Here is a 22,415-nt window from a genome sequence, read left to right on the forward strand (position 1 = left end):
AGTACACAGGGTAGAACTCATGAAGGGGTCTGGAGAGTAGGGCAGGATTTGACTTTAGCATTTTGTTTGTGCTAAAAATTTACTGTCATTTAATTACAATTAGCCTGTGTTACTTTTGCTTTAAAATAAATGGTTTTCTTCCCTGTTTCTCTGTGTTTGATGCCAGTGAAATGCAAACCTTTTAGACTAGTGCATCTACATATGTAATGAAGGAGAATTTACAATAGGATCTTGCTGTATGTGACACAAATATATCATTCCCCCACCCCCTGGTAAATTATTTTGCTGGAGGCTACATCATTCTATCAAAGTAGTATGTTAGGAGTTGATGGAGGCGTGAATGATTCACCATGTACAAAGCCTAGCTGAACTGAGTTGAGCTGCAGCATGTTGGGCTGGCCTTTGATGCAGACTGGTTGGACAGGTTCCTGGTCTGCTGAGGAACCGGTTTGACAGGCCTGTTATGCCAACAAATTCTGGTATGATTCCATGTTCTACAGAACGTAGAAACCTGCCCAGCCAGTTAAATGAAAGACATATTAGGTTATCCATTGCACATGGTATGTATCTTAGGTGCAGCAGATCTCTTCTCAGCATTCTCTAGTGTGGTCCACAGCAGCTTCCTCATTTCATTTATGCCTGTGGTTTATAGCTTGAGAGAAAATCAGCAGGAAATATTCATCATCCCTGATCGAGAACAGAACTTTTCACACTTAAAACAAAAGGGTGAGTTTTAAAAATCTTTCTTTAAATGTTGAACTTGTTTAAGAAACGCACCATAGAAAATCAATGTTACCACACTTATTTTCACTTAAAGATGTAGAGTATCTGTTTCTTTAATTTATCTATTTATTAAATAACATTAATTCCAGCGTCTGTGGTTGTTGGTGACATCATTTTTGAAAGTATAACTTTTGACACTTCTGTATTTAGCTGAACATCAACTACTCTGTCTATAATATTAAATGGGGAGCATAGTCTACTAGACTAAGCACAGGAGTGGGAGATGGGTACTCCTGAATTAGTCTAGGCTCTGCCATTGACTTGGTGGGTGAACTTGGGAAAGTCTCTTAACTTCTCTGCCTTAGTTTTCTTATTTGTAAATGTGATAATATCTAACTCAGGGGGCTGCTATGGCAAAGTAAAGTGCTATACAAGCACAAAGTGCTACTACTGTTATATTTCTCTTAGACCAACTTTTAAAAACAAATTCAGTTTTATGGAGGGTTGTTAATTCACAAACCTTGAGTTAGCATAACCATAATTGACTTAATGGTCAATGTTAGGAAGCCTGCTGTTTCTTAGATGTAAGAAGCTTACTTTAAATATGTTTTGATGTGTAATAACTAATTCATAGTTGCAGTATGAGTAAAGCCCAAATCAGAACCCCAGATCCACACAGCCCTGAAAATTGTGAGTGTCTCGAATCTGAGTATATTCACAGGTACAGTGTCAAATAAGAATAAAATAGATAGAAAACAAAGGCTATGGAATTTGGTAACCGATTAACTACTGGCGCTCAGAAGTACTTGAGCTGAATAGAACGGAATGAAGACAGGTTTTATCATGCCTGTTAGAACAAATAACTCTTAATCTGAAGTAAATGTGAATCTTCCTGTCATATATGTAACTATACTTTTGAAAACAATCCTATAACCACTTCCCTCTCCCCAGGAAGCTTATTTAAGTGTATCTTTAGAGAAAATAATTATAGGTCTTCTGTGAGATGTAGAGAAACATTCTGTACCTAGTGGGTTATGTTTTAGAGCAGCTTGTGGGAATGATGATCTATGCAGAGTATAGGAGAATTTGAGATAACCTCACAACAGGAAGTCTCATCCAAGTGATTGCTTACTAGATTGGCACTCCAGGTTGATGTAAAAGTGAACAGTTATCTTTATTACTCTCTGATAGAATGCCAGTAAATAGGCCTCCTGAACATCATAAAAATGCTGTGAATGACGGGCTGAACTGACCTTCTCATTGGCAGCACTGTGTCTGCTTGATAAAACAAGATGTTTTCTTCAAAGTGTGGGGAAAAGGAAAAGAACAAAAGGAAAGGTTTTTCACTCTCATGGAGACTAAGAATACAGTTCAGAAAACTTGGTTCATTTTTAGGGGCTAAAATCTGTGATTGTCCTTTGCTGCTGAAAATTGTAAACTATTATCTACATACTTTAAAGAATAAATATTTTTTCCCAAAAAAGGAAATATAAATATACCTATTGTGTCAGATGATATGTTTCATTCACAAAAATGTTTTCTGTATCAGTATTGGGAAAAGTGCCTTTGTATATACAGACAGGTAGATCAAATGTGTTTGACTCAGCATTCTAATTTATGGGAATTGTGTGGCAGTTTTCTAGTAGACACACACCATGGTGATGGGTGCTATAGACAAACCAAAATCAGAGAGTTAGGGAATAAGAGTTAAGACTCCTGGGCCTCTAACTCTGGCTATGGCTTGCTTGTGACACTTTGGACAAGTCAGGGCCTAAGCTTGCAAAGGGCTGAGTGCCTTTTGTGTAGTACTGAGCGTGCTCAACTTACATTACAGTCAGGATCTAGCCTTTGTCTCTTTGTGCTTAAGTTCCCCATCTGTTAAATAAAGATGGTAATACCTTGCAGGTTGTTCCAAGGCTTAGTTAATATCTCCCAAGCATTTTCAGATCCTTAGATGACAACCACAATAGAAGTTTAAAGTATTATGATTATTATTGTGTTATCATAGCAGTGTATTACTTGTATATGCCTGCAGCCCTGCTATATTGAAAGGGATATTGTCAAGCAGTGTAAGTCCAGAGTTTGCTCTAATTTATAATATACTCTACAGTCTGTCAGGGGAGATGTTGTAGATTATAAATTACTCCAGTAGCACTTTGTTTTCTAAATCTAGAGCACAGGAACACAGTACATTTTTAAAATTCCAACTATATAAATTGGACTTTCAAATACTACTTGCCCACTCACCCAGAGTGATTTTTTTGTTTGTTTGGGTTGGGTTTTTTGGGGGGTGGGGTTAGAGTGGGGGGTGGACAGGTCAGTATTACATGAGGGTTTTGTTTGTGTTTCTGTTAAAGTTCCATCATTCATCACAGTAAAGGATGATGGTAAATGTTCATGATGATTTTGAAAAGCTAGAGTAAATCAAATCTGCCATTAAAACAGCTACACAATAACATATTTTGCACTTTTGGTTCCTCTCTGATCTGTCACTGATATTAACATACACTATTCCCAAATCTGTTACTAGGCATGCTTGCCAAATATTCCAAGTTAAGCTCCAGTGGTAAGACAGAGGAATAATAACTGTGTAATAAATGAAGATCAAACTGGTAGGGAAAAATAATTTTTTAAAAGGGCTGATCTACCCTACCGCTTAAGTCGATGCAACTCACACCGCTCATGGGTGTGAAAACGACACCTCCCTGAGCAATATAAATTACATCGACCTAAAGCAGTGTCCATAGCATGCTATGTCAGCAGGAGATGCTCCCCCTCTGACATAGATTCCGCCTCTCATGGAGGTGGAGTAATTATGCTGACGAGAGAGCGCTCTCCCGCTGGCATAGCGTGTCTTCACTAGATGCACTACAGTGGCACAGCTGTAGTGCGGTAGTGTCAACTTGCCCTTTGTTTTGGAAGTAACTATGGAGCTGGTCCTTCTAGCAAGTGTAGTTATTACTACCTTAAGTAGTCCCATCGAAATAACTGTACTAAGCTCTACAATTGGTAGCCAGTATGTGCAGAACTGGGTGCTATCTATCAGAGCTAGTATCATAGTCCTGTGGCTCATATTCCTTAAACTGGCATGATAATAACCCTAAGCAATCTGGAGAGGGAGCCCATTCAGCCTTCTCTCTCTCCATGTTTCTCCACTGTGCTAGAAGGGAAGAATTGATGCTGACAAGGCTTCAAAAGTGGTTGGGGAAACTGGTTTAAGGAGTGTTCCTCTGAGCAGAACTAGAATCAAGTGTTGGTGGAGTTAATCCTTGCACCAGGAGTAACTGTTTTCAGCAACACAGAGCTTTAGCAAACTCTATCTGCTCCCCAGCAGAGAGGATTGGGTGGCTCATAGAATTGCCAGTTTCTAGTCTGTTCGTTCAAATGCCATCTAGTGTTTCCATCTCTTGGTGGTTTGGTGATCTCAGTCCAGTGCCCTGTGGTCCCTGTGGCAAAAGACCTAGTTACAAAAGCACCATTACAACTGAAGCTAACTGACATCCTTATTGGCTGTCAACAGACAGACCAAAGAATTAATAGGTTTGGACTACACATTTACCCAGGAAGTGGATCTTCCAGAGTTCAGAGAGGTCATAAACACATTAGCCATGCAGTGGGGAGAAATGTACTTTACTTGTTATGTGGATAAATGGGGATTTCACTTGCTAGAACGGTTGAGCCAGTAGCTTTCATGAGCACTAAAATGCATACACACGTTTTTTAGAGTAAAAAAGATGCATTTTCCTCATCCTTTTGATAATATGGCAAAATAAAATTCAAATGTAGATTTTCTAGGTGGTGATTAAGCTATGTAACTCAACTTTGTTTTTAATCTTTGCATCTAAATTAAGCTAATAAAAGCACAGAATTCTGAGTTACCTGCTTATCTGCCCTAGCCCTATTGCACTCATGTATATGATCTATAGGATCACTTAATGTTCTAAGAATGCCTACTAGACATTGATGCAGCACCTAAGCTACTGGTGCAATAACAGGCTTTTCATTATATCTGTTCTTCTGGGAACACTGCAATAATAGTAATTCAATCAATAGCTTGACTGAATTGCTGGTAAATAATCCAGGTCACTCAGTAACAAGGACGTTAATATTAGCCTATAATTGATAACTAACAGTTCCATACTAACAGCAACCCTTACATCAATTTAACTAGACTCCACCCATTTCAGAGTTGTTTTTAGATAAGTATTTTAACACCAAGGTTAATGTGTCAGGTAAAGGGCTCCTCTGAAATCTGGCCATGAGCCATGAGTCCACAGAAACTTTTGAATTTGTTCTGCAACAATGCCAGAGTCTTTTCCCACAGTTTTATTGTCTAGGTGTGGATATTTACTCCTGTTAAATGAATGATATGGTGTTCCAGTTCAATTAGTAAACTTAAACATCTAGTGTAAATGAATTTGGAATAGCATGCTTTTCAGTAGTTCATTAGTACATTTAATTAGTCAGGTAACTCAGTAAGTTGTGGCCAAGTTTGTCACCATGGGTCAGGTTTTTCTGCAGAAATTCAAATAAATGACTCCTTAGTGGAAAGTAGGTACGGAAGGAAAAGTTCACTGTAATATGATTTTCAAACACTATTATACTTATACTAGTATCAATTACCGCAGTTTAAATTAGGAGTAACTCCAACGAAGTCAGTGGAGTTACATTGCCTTAAAAACCAATAAGAGAATTAGGATCATGCAGTTTATAGGGAAAAAAATTGCAGAAGTGTCTGTAATTACCGATACTAATAAAGTAGTGATTTGTTCTGTGTGTATTGCAATGCTTTTTTTGCGTACCACCATATCATACTTCTCATAAACTTAGCAGATCAATTTATTTTATTTTTGTTTTTAAATCTTCTACTAGACCACCTAGATTCCTCATTGCAGTATTAGCTCATTAGCTACAAATACATATTTGGAAGTAAAATTATAATTCAAAATTAACTTTGATGAACTTTACAGCTCACACCATCTAACTGAACGATAAGATTAATGGCTATTAGCCAGGAAGGATAAGGTTTGGTGTCCCTAGCCTCTGTTTGTCAGAGGGTGGTGACGGACAGCGGGAGAGAGATCACTTGATCATTACCTGTTAGGTTCACTCCCTCTGGGACACCTGGCATTGGTTACTGTCAGTAGACAGGATACTGGGCTGGATGGACCTTTGGTCTGACCCAGTATGGCCATTCTTATGTTCTAAGATGTAGGGTTTTGTGCAAATCTACTAGGAGTGTCCTATTTCCACAAACTTTGAGATGCATGGAAACTTGACTACCTGTGAGAAAAAAGTTATTTTCTCATGCTTAGGAGAACCAAGACATAATTAATTTTACTAAGCAGTTAATTCCTAAGAAATCTGAGTCCAAGCATGGTGATGTGTATAATCTCTCCTAGAGCAGCTTTATAGACCAAAACATGAGTTTGATTCATGGTAGCATTACTAACCTAGCAATTCAGGGTGATTTTTACTGTTACTTATCAGAGCTTAGCATAAATTCAAGGACAGTTTTCCTTCTTCAGTATGAGAAAGCTGCAAGCAAAGTCATCCTAGTCCTGAACTCTCAAAGCTTGAAGGCTTCAAAAGAAAAATGTAGGAGCATATTTTAGGTTTTCAGATGATACAGAAGTCACAAAAATCCCTACAGTGACTAACTGCACTTCTGCTTTAGCTGTTGCGCTAAAGTCAAGTTTATTTTTGTTAAAAAGTGATTAAACAAACAATATTGAGGAGTGAGAAGGAAAATGAGCTACGAAGATTTTCAAAGCCTTTGTTAGTTATAGGTATGTACCTAACTGAGACTTGTAAAATCTTCAACATAGTTAAAGTGTATGCACAAGTCCACTTTGATTCTAATCTGACCATATTTCAGAAAGCTTTTCTTTATATTTTAGATCTAGTTGTGATTTAGAAATAGTTTATCGCTATCTTTACTTTCTAGTGCAGTGATACTCAGACTGAGACCCCTGAGCTGCAATTGGCTCTTTAATGTATCCCCTGCAGCTCTTTGCAGCACATACAATAAAACTGTGAATTATTAACCAATGTTATTAACCAATCAAGATGCTTTTACTATGTTATTAACTCATTTTGTAGTTGATAAAATAATACTTGTTCAATCATTTTTCTGTATTTTTATATACATATATATATCTATTGCTGTATTTATTTATATAAATACAATTTATATAAATATACAATTTTCCCTGCATCATACTGTTTAATTATGAATACATAGTATTATAGTAAGAGAAACAATGAATTCACACTCCTATGGATCTTTTGGGTAATGTTGATAACTAATTTGGTTCCAGAACAACTGAGGTCTGAGTATCACTGTTCTAGTGACTTAAGCTTTCAAGTATGTGACTAACTGAATAATCTAACAAGGGGAAGGTGAAATAGCAATTAAGACCTGATATGTTAAACATTAAAACATATAACTCATTTACTAATGTGAGTAAAATAGCATGTCTTTGTAGGACTGGCCCACAGCCAAGCAAGGGCATGTCTTCCAAACTCATAATGAAGCCATATCTACAGTATTTTTGATGTTTTTGTGTGTGTACAATGGAGCACTGAAAAGGAAGAATATAGTTAGTATAAAGTTGGATCTGATCCTTCAGTTTATACATATGTAAATTTCCAAATTAAAGTCCCTTAGTTTTGCTTCCCTGCAGAGAACAGGTTTGGACTCAATAAGTGTTTCCCTGTAGTTTGGGTGAAGATGTTCTAGGGGCTAGTTCCTCAATAGAGGTCAGTAAGTATAGAACAGACTTCAGTAGAGTTTACAAGGAGAATCCAGCCCTACATGTTTATACCCTTATATAAAACCTAAGAATGTACCTTCCTGAGCTCTAGGCATTTCTGCTACACTAACCATAAATACAGAGCCTCCCCTAAATCAGGAAGGGAAAGAAAAAAATACTCTCAAACCACAGCTTTCAACTGTCATTATACAGATCCCAGCCCTCAATGCACCCTTCCCTCCCCAAAAGTCTGGGGAAAAGATGGATTTTTCAGCATGACCTGATGAGAAACAGATTAAGGCTCTAGCAGCCAAGGGAATTCCAAAGCTTGGGGCCAATAAATTCCAAAGCTCAGGGCCTTTTATGCTGGATACCACAGGGGTGAATTTATTCCCTTTTCACGTAGGGCCTTTTCTCGTGGATTACACTTTTCAATTAAGGTTAGGCTCCCAAACTGCAACCTCATTTTCCCATCAAGATGGATTTACACGTGCGGCACTCAGCGCTGTCTTGAGCGAGGCGCTGGCTCCTGTTCTGGGGTTTCACGATGGTTCCCCCGCCGCCAGCTCCGTGATTCTTCGCTCGCTATATGGTGTTTTCCTTTAAGCCCACGGGGCTGGAATGCAGAGCCCCTCACGCGGGGATCTCACAAACCCAGGGGGACATCCAGAGGCCGCGTGGGGCGCTCTAGGACTCGCGGCTGGGAGCGGGCGTGGGGCGCTCTGGAAACAGGACCCGGGGCGGGAGCCGGCCTAGGGCGCTCTGGAACTGGGGGCCGAGAGCGAGTGTGGGGCGCTTTGGGACTGGGACCCGGGGCCGGGAGCCGGCATGGGGCGCTCTGGGACTGGGAGCGGGAGCCGGCATGCGGCGTTCTAGGACTGGGACTGGGACCCGGGAGCGGGAGCCGGCGTACGGCGCTCTGAGACCCGGGACTTTCTAAGAAGTAGGCTGGGGGGCACATGAGCGGCGCCCTCCAGGCCGGTGCCAAGACCCCACCACTCATATGCTGGCTATTGCATCCCATGATGACGTTCGGCGGACTGCGGCAAGGAGGTTCTGCTTTTTGCCCTACGGCTGCCTGCCAGGCGCGCGCCCCGCACCTCAGAGCATCACCAATTATCGCTTTCCAAAAGCCTCCTGACCCGGGAACCAGGCAGTCTCGCGAGAGTGTGAGGGGAGTCTCGCGAGAAGTCGCTGTTCGGTCAGAGGCAGCTCCTGAGGCGCCCGGCAGGGGGCGCAGAGCAGCGCTTTGCTCCGCCCGCCTTTCTCTTTCCCGCCTTGTGCGCCGAGCCGCCGGAGACCAACCAGCCGCCGCCAGGTAACCGCCCCGTCCCTCGGTGGTAGCGCGACCTGCGCGCAGCTCCCATCACCGTGTCGCTGAGACGCGGGCGGGGCAGCCCTGCCGCGCGGCCGGTGGGCTCGGGGGAGACTCGCGGTGAGGCGGGGCCTGGGCGGCCCCTTCCCAGAAACAGCCCCTCTGTGCCGGCGCCGAACAACCGCCCCCAGGTGCCTCCCCTGGGCTCCCCGGCCCCGCCGCACAAGAACACGTGCCGCCCCCCCTCCAGCTCAAAATACCTCCCTGGGGTCCCTGAATCAGCGCCTCGATACTGCCCCATGCCCACTGCTCGCCCCCCCACCCCCCGTTATAACACTGCAATCCGCCCTCCTCCCCGCTCAGACCGGTGTTCTGCTAGTTTGTTACAGTGACAGTGAGAGTTACTGTAAGGAAGTGAAGATGAAATTGGGCCCTCTCAGCCCATGGACAGGGCTGCAAACACAGCTGTCCCTTTTGGGCTCCTGTGAAGTACCCACTTCTCAGCCTGGAGAAGAAGTGATGCATCCTCTCTGGGCAACCTTGGTGGCTCTAAAGGCTGCATGTGGCCTTAAAGCTGATGCACTCAGGCTGTGTCCTGCAAAAATACCTACTTCTGGGAGTCCTTGTATAGACAGTTTTTTTGTGGCTGCCTGCAATTTTAATAGTTGTCTAACCGCTGGAGTGTCAACAGTGTCATGGTGTTAATGAATGTTACTGGCTGCAAGAGCTTTTCTTAAGCTAAAGCAGCAAAGAGTCCTGTGGCACATTATAGACTAACAGATGTATTGGAGCATGAGCTTTCATGAGTGAATACCTACTTCATTGGATGCATCCCATGAAAGCTCATACTCCAATATGTCTGTTAGTCTATAAGGTGCCACAGGACTCTTTGCTGCTTTTACAGATCCAGACTAACATGGCTACCCCTCTGATACTTTCTTAAGCTAGTGCACCCAACGTTGGTAACAAATAGAGAGCAGCACCAATACAGCTGAGTGAAGGAACTGCCCTGTTAATCTCAATGAAGTGTTAAACAGACATCTAGTTACAGTAATTAAATTGTCCATCTAGTAACTGCTACTGTTGATGAAAACATGTAAGAGAAGAGATGGACAATATCTTACAAAATCCTGCGCAGTGTACTGGGAAAGACCTCTCATTTTGATGCCAAAATGGATAATGTTTAGGGAAGAAAAATTATCCCAGTTTGAGCTATAAAGCCAATGGGCTAGAGGAAAGGGTTGGAACCCCAAGCAGCAGGCCTTTTCTTCTTTAGAGCAGCGGGTGGTATCAGGCAGCTTTCTCCTGCTGCTCCTCCCTCTGCTGGAGGCAGTTATGCATTCATAGACATTTAGTTCAGTGTTTCAAGCTCTTTTTCAGAGCCATGAAGGCTGTTTTAGAATCAGTTCTTAATATCCAGACTCAGCTTTTTTCATTTTTATCATGTGCCCATTGTGCTTATGCAGCTGCCCAGCTTTGTCCAGGGATATTCCTGAACACTGACTGCTAGAGGCAGGAACGTAAGCAGAGTATGCATGATCATGTGTTGAACATTTGCCATGAGTGGCATCTCGTTTTGGGGTCACAAAGCTGATGGAATTTAGGACAATTCCACTACTTTTATTCTTTTAATTTCAGCATTATGTACCACTGAATATAAATGTAGTGGGAAACTTGTGCAGGACAACCTTAAAGACAATCCCCAAAAGTGGAAGAAAACTCTGGAATCACATGCCCTCCAACTGAAAATGACAGACCCTAGATGTTCACATCTAAGTCTATAAGCAAGGGCACATCATCTGAGCTCCACTGTCCTGACTGCTCATAGAGAGAGAGGTGATTTCTCAGGCAGCTCTATTTAAAAGCTAATGAAAACAAATGTCTAAAAGACATTCCTAATGTTATTAGGCAATGAGTTCTACAAAGAAGCATTGTATGATGGCTCAAAGTGAAGCATTTCAGCTGTGAAGATGTATGGAGACCTCTATCACGACTTCAGTTGGTGACCATTAGTTATCCCTAATTCTAAAAGGTAACTTGTTTTCTGTTGAGCTGTGTTTAATATGAGAACCTTCGCTAACTTGAAATTTATAGCCAGTGCAATAAGTCACATAATTCAATCTGCAAGAGCCAAAGCAGATTCAAGCATATCTGGGGTTGTCTGATGTCTGGTTTATGTAAGGTGCACATTTTGAGCCTCCACACAGTCTCTTTTATATGTATTTATCCTTAAACACTGCTGTAAAATAAAGAAGTACTAATATCCCATTTTAGTGATGGGGAAGTGAGGCACAGAGAGGTTAAGTGGCTTACCCAAAGTCATACAGGAAGTATGTGTTAGAGCAAAGACTTGGAGCCAGGTATTCCAAGTCCTAAGTTAGCCCTCAAACCATTGAACAATCCTTTCTAATATGAAGAGACCTATTGTTTGTGAGACCTATTTGTGAGAGAAGTTGCAGCCTCAATACTTATGTTTAGGTAGCTCTTGGACTTGTACATTAGGAAGTACAGCTGCTTTGTTACTCCTAGGTCTTGCTGGGTTATGAGGAGAAGCTTTGCATTTTACCTCAGAAATTCAAGGAGCCCTGGCCCCTTCCAGTTGCATGCTCGATCAGAATCATTGTTTAAGAATATCTCAAAAGGACTGGGGGATTATTCATGTACTTATTTATTATTTGTACTGCAGAACAATAACCACCCAGATCAGGACCGATTGTGGGTAGGTACTGTGCAAGCATATAAGAAACAGTCCCTGACCTCAAAAGTTTACAACGTAAAGAGACTGGGAGAGAGGAAAGATCTTGCTGCCTCTTAGATTACCTGAGGAGATCCTCTGCACTGTGGAACCCCTCATAAGGCAGCAGGAGCAGCAGTAGGTTGGGAATTTCCTTGCAGTGTGACTCCATGTGAGTCATATTGCTGGAGTCAGAGGAATCTGATTCAGTGCAGAGACACAGGACCCTGTGACTTTGATGAATCCCAAGATCCTTATGGATTTTGGGGGATCTGCAAGTTCTGAGACCAACCTCCTATTCTGTGATGACACAATCCCATTCCTGGTGGCAGAATTTAGAGGAAAACTACCAGGGGAACCTGAGTGTTCATCTTCATCTGATTTCCTCCTTTAGGAATGAGCATTCTTGGCCTGTATCTAGAATTATATGCATAAAGAAATACATGTGCACACCCTGTGGGGTTTTTTAAGCCAGTTGGCCCCTTTTACAAAATTGTATTGAAGCATTTTCAAATTGTAAAATGTGGGAATCATAAGGTAATTTTGGTAATCAGGAATTAGATTAAAATGTTTTCAAACATGGAAAAAGAGTGAACGATCCTTAAAATCCATTGTCTAATTTGAATTTGGTAGCTTTTTTTTTTTTAATAACAGCTTTTATTGTACAGTAGTTTTTAGCTTTCGGCAAGATAATTAGCACTTACCAAGCTTTTAAGGTGAATGATTGTCATTAAATAAGCACAACTTGACAATGACAGGCAGTGGGCTTTGTATTTCATCCATGGCTTCAAGTCATACTCTGATACATACATGCAAATGTAAATGTTGTCAATCTCTCATTACAGGCATGCGGCTGTCTTCAGAAACAAACTTCATAGCTATGTAATTTAAAATTAAAAAAGATAGTGAACAAGTACCATAGGTAAGCGAAAAAAGTTACATTGGAAAAGACAAAATGAATGCTTCTGGAGGAGGTTGTGGAAGCCCTAGCTCTGCTGAATCTACTGGTGACATCTTCAAGGATCTGTGGTCCAAACTAAAAGAATGTCATGATAAAGAAGTACAAGGTAAATTATTCCAACTGATGCTGTATGTTGATAGAGTTTGATTTATTTATGAACAAGATTATATGAAGGTGTTGCCTGTGACAGCAGGAAACTGGACTTGATGACTCAGAAGTCTCTCCCTATGCTATGTCCCTGTGTACGTAAAATGGTAACTGTTAGTATGAAGAAACTTTGTTCACAGTTAGATTAGGAGGCTATTTGTAGCAGCTGTGCTAGTTTTTAGAAGTAAAAAAGTTTAGTCTAAGGCTGCAATCCTGCAGGTGAGCCAGTACAAAACGTCTCTGACTACAACGGCTTGTGTTATGCAGGAGGTCAGATTGGATGATCACAATGGTCTCTTTTGGCTTTAAAAATCTGAAAATTCTTGCAGGGTTGGAACCTAAGCAAATAAACTCTATAAATGAGCTCATAAATCTACCAAGTAAAGTTACTTAACTTGAACTGACAGTTACAGTTGCTTTGGAGGCACTTAGCGCTATTTGATAATAAAGCTTCATAGTTGAAACTCAGTATTTTTAAAGGAAAAACAAGTTACCAAGCCCAATGTTTTTTTCTCTTTTTTGATTTCCCTTACTACTTACCTCTTCAGAAACATAAAACCAATGAACTGTATATATATTAACACTAGTAGTCAGGGCCGGCTCCAGGGGTTTGCCCCAAGCAGCCAAAAAAAAAAAGCGCGATCGCAATTATGTTCTGCGGCAATTCAGCGGGAGGTCCTTCGCTCCAATCGGGAGTGAGGGACCCTCCGCCGAATTGCCGCCGAATCCCTGAAAGTGCCGCCTCACTCCCGAGTTGCCGTCCCAAGCAGCTGCTTAATAAGCTGGTGCCTGGAGCTGGCCCTGCTAGTAGTTCTGATGTGAGAAAATGCCAAGTGGTAATGCCTCTAGTTTTAAATATTCACAATGAAATTTATAATAGAAGCAGGAATTTATAATTTATAAATTTATAATAGAAGCTATTTATTCTTGCATTATATTTTCAACCTTTGTGCTACTGGTTGTACCATGATTATGGCTCTTAGAAGGCATTGTACATCTGCATTCTTGAGTATTGGAGAGAATTAAAAAACATCCAAATATGAGAGGAATTATCACAGCCTATAATTTTTATATTTTATCATATTTATAATATTTATTTAAATGATTCTCATGTGTGTTTTTTCTCTTTCTAAAAATGTGGTCCAAACTTAAAACCTGGTCTCTCAAACCTTAAATCACATGAATAGTTGTTAATGCAAGATTAGTTCTTTTGAACTGATTAAGAACAGCATTTGACTTGAAGGTCAAAAAATGCATTGTACATTAAAGACAATGCAAATCACTTTGGAAGAGAAGCAGATGACTTATTAGGAATTAACGTAGGCCCCAGTCGTGCAATTAGATCCTCATAGGCAGATGGTTCCACCTATGTGGAGTCTCACTGATTTCAAAATGAGTACAGGGATCTGTCTATGGAGGCCTGATTGCAGGATTACAGGGATCTCTCTGTGGAGGCAGGATTGCAGGATCCTTAGTTTTCAAATACCTAATGGCCCAATCTTATAAGATGCATTTGTCCTCATAACTCCCACTAATTTCAGTGGGATGTTTGATCCCACTTAGCAACTTGCAAGGCTGGGCCTTGAGGGTTTGTGTACATGGTCAAAAACATTTGTTAATTTGTTGTTCGCTAAAAGGAAATTAATTTGACATTAATTAAAAGAAAAAGATTTACCAGCCAATTGCATTCTGGTTACTTTAAAAAAAATAAAATCTTAGTTTGTATCCTGGGAGAAAAAATAAGTTTATAGAATGTCCTGAAAAACTACAACATTGTTTTTATTTCTTAAAATATTATCTTTACCCTGGTTGATTTGATTCAACCTTCAGCTAGGTTTCAGTAGTGGATGTGATGTCATCAGCAGATCATATGTTGGAGCATCAGAGAGGGATTGTCTAACCGTGAACTTAAAAAAACTAAGACTTATGGGTAGTGTTGAATGCCCCTTTCTATAGTTATTTGGGACATTCAGTGCATAAAGTTTTTTGGTTTTCTTTATACATTTACAGGTTCTGTTTAAAATGTGTATTGGGCAGGGCCAGGTAATTTTGCCACTAGGCAAACTTTTTCATGCCTAGCCCTTCGGTAGCGTGTCCTACAGTGTTGGGTAAAATTAGATCTTCCATGATAACATCAAAGGCATGCCTGAAGGATAGCTAATTTTTTCGAAAGGTGGGGAGAAGAGAATATTTAAGACACATCAAACACAGACTTGCCTGGACTTTGCTTGTTTCTGAAGTCTATAAATAAGAATTAAAATTGATTCATGAGTTTCAAATCTAGATGTCAGCAAAAAATATATTACATATGGTTATGTTTAGGAGAAATAGAATGTTTGCTCAAGAAGTGAAGTACTTTATGTGTGCTTGTTCTAACTATCAGAGGATAGTTATTTCTATTACAAATTCTGCTTTCTAGGGATTTGCAAGTTAACAAATTATAACTGCCTGAAATTTTATAAAAGTTGTAATTTTTTAGAATGCTTTAAATTGGTTATGTTGGATTTTTTTTAGCACATTGGAGGAAAAAAAAAGTCTATGCACTCCCCATTGTGTGCTTTATCACACTAAATAAAAAACAGCTATTTTTTTAACAAATGTAATTTTCCAGCTTCTGTACTTTGTCTTTGGAGGATAAATTGAGGCTTTTTCATTTTTTATCAGGCCAATTTGTTCACTTTTGAAAAGCTGCTTCTCTGCTGGCAAAATAGCTAGTAGTTTCTGCCACAAACTTCCTGTGTGGCCTTGAGCAAGGCCTAATTATCAAACGGGCTGTGCACCTGTAGTTCCTGTTGACTTCAGTGGAATTTGTGGTGCTTAGTACTTCTGAAAATTGGTCAGTAAATCTCTGTGCTTCCATTTCCCATTTGTGAAATGTTTATGGCAATTAATACTTTTCAACTTCACACAGGATATTATCTAATACTAATATTTGTGAAGAGTCCAGATCCTCCTACAGATATTTGTACTTACATACTAATTACAAATTAGATACATGATATGAATAGTCTCTAAGCAGGTATAGGATTTGTCCCTCATCAACTTTGTATCTGAGCATAACCTTTAAAACTAAATCTGTAGCTGTGTACTGAAGGAAACAAATATACCTGTAACACATCGAACAAACAAAAGGAGGTTTTTGTAGAACAATGAAATAAATAATCCAGTTCTTCCCCATTACATCCATAGAAAACCAGGAGCCTGTGGTAAAGAAGATGTGAGTCTTAGGACAGATAGGATCATGAAAAATAAAACACATTTTTGCATTGAAGGATTCCTATGGGAGATGTGAAGGTTGAAGACTATGGAAAAAATAAATAAAATTATGTTGAAATTGCGTTTTTCATGCTCTTCATTACTGCATTATATCCTTACCTTCAGCATTAAGTTATCCTCTCATCCATTCAGAGTAAATTTTCTGTTTCTCAGGTGCCTCATAAAAGATATTTTTGATATCTTTAGAAGTATTTTCAAAAATTTGTCCTGCAGAATTTAGCACTTCAGTAGAATAATGAAAGATTATTAGAACTATAACTTTTAAAATTACATAGTAAAGTGATAATGAAACTGCAGAGCTGGAATTAATTTGCAAACTGGACACCATCAAATTAGGCTTGAATAAAGACTTGGAGTGGCTGGGTCATTACAAAACCTAAACTTAATTTCCTGAATACTAATTTCTCCCTACTGTTACTCACACCTTGTCAACTGTCTGAAATGAGCCACTCTCATTACCAGTTCAAAAGTTATTTTTCCTCCCTTGGTATCCTGCTGTCAATTGAATTGTCTTGTTAGACTGACCTCACACTTGGTAAGGCAAATCACATCTTTTCCTGTATTTATACCTGCTCCTGTATTTTCCACTCCATGCATCTGATGAAGTGAGTTCTAGCCCACGAAAGCTTATGCCCAAATAAATTTGTTAGTCTCTAAGGTGCCACAAGGACTTCTCGTTTTTTGCCGATACAGACTAACACAACTACCAGTCTGAAACTTTTACACTGAATGTCTTCCGTACGTCGTTTTAAGATAACATAAGACACATGGAAGTCTTCAAAAGGTTTTCAGCTATCGCTTGTTTTCTCATGTGGAAGGGTAACTAATAGATGAGAGAAAGCAAGAAAGAATTCATTCACCACAATGGTGAAGGTTGTGGGCCACATTCCATTCTATTACATCCTTTTACTTAAAATGCTTGGCTTTTTAGGATAAGAAAGAGGTGCTATTAGGAAACTGTATGTATAATGGAATTTGGAACCTTTTCCCTATTAAGTCACTGTTTAAAACACAATCCATGTTAATAAAGATCAGAAATTGTCACCATATGATAGATGTGGTCTCAGTAGAATTGTTTCTGGACAGGCATCTGCATAATATAATTGTAACCCAATCAACCAATTATAACCCAATCAGCCTATAACCCCTCAGATGGAAGCCCCAGAACACACTAGTCCCATAAGAGAAAAAACTGTATTTCATATTCCAAGAACTGCAGTTCAGATAGATTTGTTTGAATGTAAAATTGCATACATTTGAATGAACTACTATAATTTTTTCTCTGGTTTCTCTTAAGTATTTCCATTTCATTTTTTTCTCAGACAGTAGAGTTAGATGCCAAGCCATATGCTAATGCAATGTTAATACTGAAAACTTAAGTACACAGGTCAAGAAATTAAAATGCTGAAGTTCCTGTAGCTATGATAACTCTACTATATTTAAGTATACACTATTTCACTAGGAGAGTGGTGAAGCACTGGAATGGGTTACCTAGGGAGGTGGTGGAATCTCCTTCCTTAGAGGTTTTTAAGGATAGTGACAGGCCCTGGCTGGGATGATTTAGTTGGGGATTTGTCCTGCTTTGAGCAGGGGATTGGACTAGATGACCTCCTGAGGTCCCTTATAACCCTGATATTCTGTGATTCTATGAAGTATTCATTAAGGTATAAATAAGTCACAATCCTTAATGAAAAATATTACATATATGCATAATGTAGCCTAGTTACAAGTCTCATAACATTAACTTTTAAATGTTGAATGTTGTGTATTTATATTAACCTAAATGTTAATTTAAAAATTAGATTTAAAACATATAAAGAGCTTTAATAAATATTCATCAAGTCACCTACAAATTGTTCACCTTAAAACAGTTAAAGCCTAACATCCCAGCAGTAGACCCCTTGCACCAAATCATCCACCTGTTTCGCAAGAAGGTATCTGGAAAGGAGAAACTAAGTGGTTGTGATTAAATTGAGGATTTTTTTCCACTTTAGACAAATATTTGGTTTGCTATATGTTGAATACTGGAAACATAAAACTTTTTTGGAAACACAAGTCCTATTAGTTAGCTCAGTCAAAGCTTTCTGGTACCCTGAAAGACAAAAAGGAAGAGATTATGGGCAACATTAGTAATTCTACACTCTTAGATAAATGTAACAAACTGGATTCCTGCCTTCTCATTGTAGTCATTACTTAAGTTTTTTTTTAAGTCACCAGTTTAGCTCTTCCTGAATTCAGGTGAGAGGGGAGATAGTGTTACTTGTAGCATAGTACTTGGCCTTTTGAGCACTGCCTCTTCAGTTGGCAGCTCAGGTTGCCAATGTTACAATCTTAAATACTTTACTGAACAGACTACCTGTTCATACAGGAGCCACATTGTTGTGCAGCCTCATTCCTTCCGAAGGGTGTGGAGTAGGATTAAAGCACACTTTATAGGGGTTCTAATTGCTGATATCTAATTGACTTTATCAATAGCAACCACTTTAAAAAATAAAAAAGTAACCCCTCTCTCTGTACTGCGTGACAGAACATAAAGTCTCACAGGTGTTGAGTGCTTATGAGATAAGAGAAGTCTTTACCTGTGTCCCAAGAACGTTCTTTTGAAGTAGTCTCCATGGATTTTCTATCTCGTTGTTACCTCATCATCTTGTAACAGTCTATAGTGTGTATTCACTGAATCTTTGTCTTGACTATTACTTTTCAAGTGGAAGCCTGAATACTGGAAGGTTTGCCAGAATAAAGAGTAGCATATATGTCAGCAAGTAGACTTTTTTATTCAGCTATTCCTGGGGGAGAGGGGAGAAACTTCTCGACAATTCTAACCTCTATTCTCCAAGCAAGGTCACAGTTTTTATTTTTGTGTTTTTATGTTACGTCGTTTTTATGTTATGTTATGTCTTTACTATGTCAGTGCTTTCTTAATAAGGATTTCATGAGATTATAACATTAAAGAATATCCTTTTTTGTGAATGGCATGCTGGCACAGACATTTTTAGTTCAAAAGTTTTTTAAAATATGAATTAAACTGGTCCTTTTTTGGTAGCATGTTTGAAGAAGGCATTGAGTGGGGAGGAAATTTCATTATTCATTGGCTTCACATGTTTTATTTTTCCATTCTTAATTTTCTTCGTCATGTACTTAGCATCTGATTTTCCCCAACAGTTACATTTGGAGGGTCCCCTACATATATGAATCTTCCCTCTCCTGCACAGAGTAGATGTCTCAGATCCTCAATGACTGAACAGGAGGAGAGTGAGGAAGGCACAGAATGATGTGCATCATTCCTCAGATTATCTTAAAGTGGCTTTCTGGGAAGCTTCAGCCTGAGGAATCCCCAGCAGCATGGCTCCATTAGAACTGGGAGAATAGTAGTAGCCCCAGAAGCATGCCCTCCTTGGGGATGTAGGAACCTTAAGCGATGGTCCCTTAACATTGCTGCTTTGTGTGTATCCATGATTCTGGCCTTAATTACATGACCGGATACTGTAATATTTGAAAATTAATGTCAAATCTTTTCTGCAATTTTATATATCCACGTAGTACTGTGTACACTCCATGTCTGCAAAGTCCAAGAAAATTTTTCATATGAATAGTACACAATACCCCCTACCTTTACAGCATAATAGAGGTGAAGTATATTTTTTTACAAAGGAGAAATTTCTATATTAATTTAAAAGAGAAGCAGGTGTTATTTATTAAGGATCCTGAGAGAGCCAATAATGGGATCTTTATAGCTGTTCCTGAACTCAACCAAGAACTAATTCAGATATCATGGCAAGGTCCAAATAGGCGCTACCCTCTTAGTCCAGGAGCCACTACTTTCCTCCTCCATTAGTTATGTTGCAGCATTTTTTCCTCTTTCACAGATGGCAGGCAAGCATATTTCCATAGAGATTGACACCAGGAAACACTCATGGAACAAAATGACTTTTGCATCACATACACCTGAATAAATTTCATCCCTCGTGTGACTAAAACCCACTGGAATGGAAAAATGGAAACTGAGGCCATTTCCAAAGTAGGGCTTTGCAAACAACAATGCTGCTTCCTATCTGATGGGCCAATTTTAGAATGAGTTATAAATTACCTGTGGACAAGAGAAAAGGGAGTGGTTAAATGTTATGAATGATTTTTAAAGCTTTCATAACTGAAAGGACAATTCAGCTATACAGTTGTTTTAAAAAGAGTCAAAAGATAATCCATGTTTTTTCTTTTTGCTTTCCAGGATTACAGTTGAAAATATCCAAACTGAAAAAGGAAAGGTGTTTGTAAGTACCTGTTCATATGCCAGACAGAGAGATTTCATAGGAGGAAAATTTGGTATAATTAATAAACTGTAATTCCTACATGGTGAGTTGAGGACTTGAGGCCTGATCCTGCAGACACCCATGTGCATAACTTGACTCATATGAGTAGCAATGTTGACGTCAGTAATATGCATGTATAAATATTTGCAGGATCTATAACCTGAACTCCAGTTCTCCATCGCTTGCATGAGCGGTTGGTGATGCAGTCTTCTGTGGTATTTCTAAGGTGCCCATCAAGGGTGTTGATAATTCAAATATGAAAAAAAATAAGTAGGAAACCTTTTTTTAAGGTGAAGTCACTTTTGTACATTATAAAGGAGCAGCAAGTGGCATAACCATATTTTAAATTTTTGTTAGCTTAGCAGTGTACCTTTAAGTGTTGCCTCCCCTAAGCTGGGTCATAGTGATTTGTATAAAGAACTCCAGCCTGAAGTAGGGATGTAAATACCGTTTAAAAAGTTAACCGTTTAAATGGTTAAGCGGCTGGGGGTGATCGGCCAGTGCAGCTAGGGCCCCTCAGTCCGAGTGGCACACCTGGGGGCTGTGCGGCCTGCCAATGCGGGACAACTGGGGTCAGCTGGCTGGCTGGCCCGGGGTTAACCGTTAAGGCAGGTTAACCAGTAAGACTAATGCTTACTGGTTAACTAATTAACCTTTTACTTCCCTAGCCTGAAGGTTTATGCACTCCTGTGCTGTGAAAAATTTATTTTTTTCCTCTTTAACAATATTGAACATAGCTTATTAGACACATTAACTACAAAATGTGTATTTTAACCAAGATAATAAAAGTAAACATAGTAAAATCCATGTACTATGTTTACAAATTTAAAACAGCTTATTTTTAGTTCTCACACCAGATGCCATAATTCAGTTAAATGCCAAATCCTATGTTAATTCAATATTATGTTTGCAAATGTTAACCCCGGCTTTCAGGAAAGGAAAATGAAAGTTTCAAAAACTTGACTGCATTATAAGTAGTGTATACTATGTTTGCTATATGAAAAAATGTGTTTGTATTATAATTTTCTTTCCATAGGGGTGGGGGGGACTTAATTGCATTAAACACACTAAAGAAATTAAGTTTGTCCGAGACCAATATAGGTTCGAGTAAGTTTTTGATCAAATGAGGAAAATCAAAATGTGACAGATTGAAAGTTCAAAACCACGTGGCCGTTTATTGATGGGGAAGGAGTTGCAACTTGGGCTGGGGAGGAGTGCTTTTACTAACTAACAATACTATTAGAACAAGAATATTTACACAACTTGAAACAATCTATTTACAACCAACAACAGGAAACCAAATGATCTGTGATTAACTGCTCATCAGAAATTAAACCAGATACACCAAACTGAGTAAACTATGTACATTAACCAAATACTGTAAAGTACAACAATTAACCACATTAGCAATTAATACAACAATTTAACTTTCATATACTATATACATAACTTGGTACCAAGTAACAACAATATATACAGTTCTGTGCCAAATAAGGGAGGGAGAAAGAGAAGAGGCTAAGCAAACAGAATATTCACAGAAATTAGAATACAAATACCACACTCCAGGCGCAGCTGACCAGCGGTACAGACACCAAGGGCATGACGAATTGGCGGGACACAACACGAGCCGGCAAGATACGCAGGAGACCCTTCTGGCTGAAAGGGTGATCAGGCCTTCCAGCTAACATGCGGATACTCCTCTAGATCTTGGCGCGAGACATGGTTTTATTCAAAAGCTCTCTTACTCGTGTCAGCATCTGATTGGTCCCTAGCTCCTTCGCCCTCCAGGTTCCGAGCTGGAGCCCTCCACATAAACAGGATCTGCACACGGCACACTACCCTTATGCACACGGCACGCTGGTATTTTTGCACAAGGCACTAGCCTGACCCCTAGGTAACCAGGCAAAAAGAGCGGGAAAATGCACATGGCAGTATAATGTTGCACACCGCACTAGCCTGACCCTTAGGTGACCAGAGAAAAAGAGCAATGTGACCTTTTGACTAACAATTGACCATACAGACGCCATGTTTGAGCATAGATTCATAGATTCTAGGGTCAGAAGGGACCAATGTGATCATCTAGTCCAACCCCCTGCAGAAAGCAGGCCACAGAACCCTACCCATCCACTTCTATAACAACCCCCTAACCTATGCCTGAGTTATTGAAGTCTTCAAATTGTGGTTTGAAGACCTCAAG

General features: G+C 39.6%; 1 protein-coding gene across 3 annotated transcripts in view; it reads left to right on the top strand.

Moving 5' to 3' along the window:
• The first annotated feature begins 587 nt into the window (after positions 1-587).
• The window catches only part of RBBP8 (RB binding protein 8, endonuclease), a 78,027-nt gene continuing 56,199 nt past the window's right edge, over positions 588-22,415 (top strand). Inside the window, exons 1-4 of one of the 3 annotated variants that reach the window (XM_030552907.1) lie at positions 8,672-8,796; positions 10,702-10,825; positions 12,373-12,594; positions 20,137-20,179. In XM_030552907.1, the coding sequence (XP_030408767.1) occupies positions 12,483-12,594; positions 20,137-20,179 (155 nt within the window). In that variant the 5' untranslated portion in view covers positions 8,672-8,796; positions 10,702-10,825; positions 12,373-12,482. Of the gene's footprint in view, positions 727-8,671; positions 8,797-10,701; positions 10,826-12,372; positions 12,595-20,136; positions 20,180-22,415 lie in introns of those variants that run through there. The other 2 variants (XM_030552908.1, XM_030552910.1) reach the window with 2 other exon arrangements.

Source organism: Gopherus evgoodei, chromosome 2, assembly GCF_007399415.2.
Source record: "Gopherus evgoodei ecotype Sinaloan lineage chromosome 2, rGopEvg1_v1.p, whole genome shotgun sequence".
NCBI lineage: Eukaryota > Metazoa > Chordata > Testudines > Testudinidae > Gopherus > Gopherus evgoodei.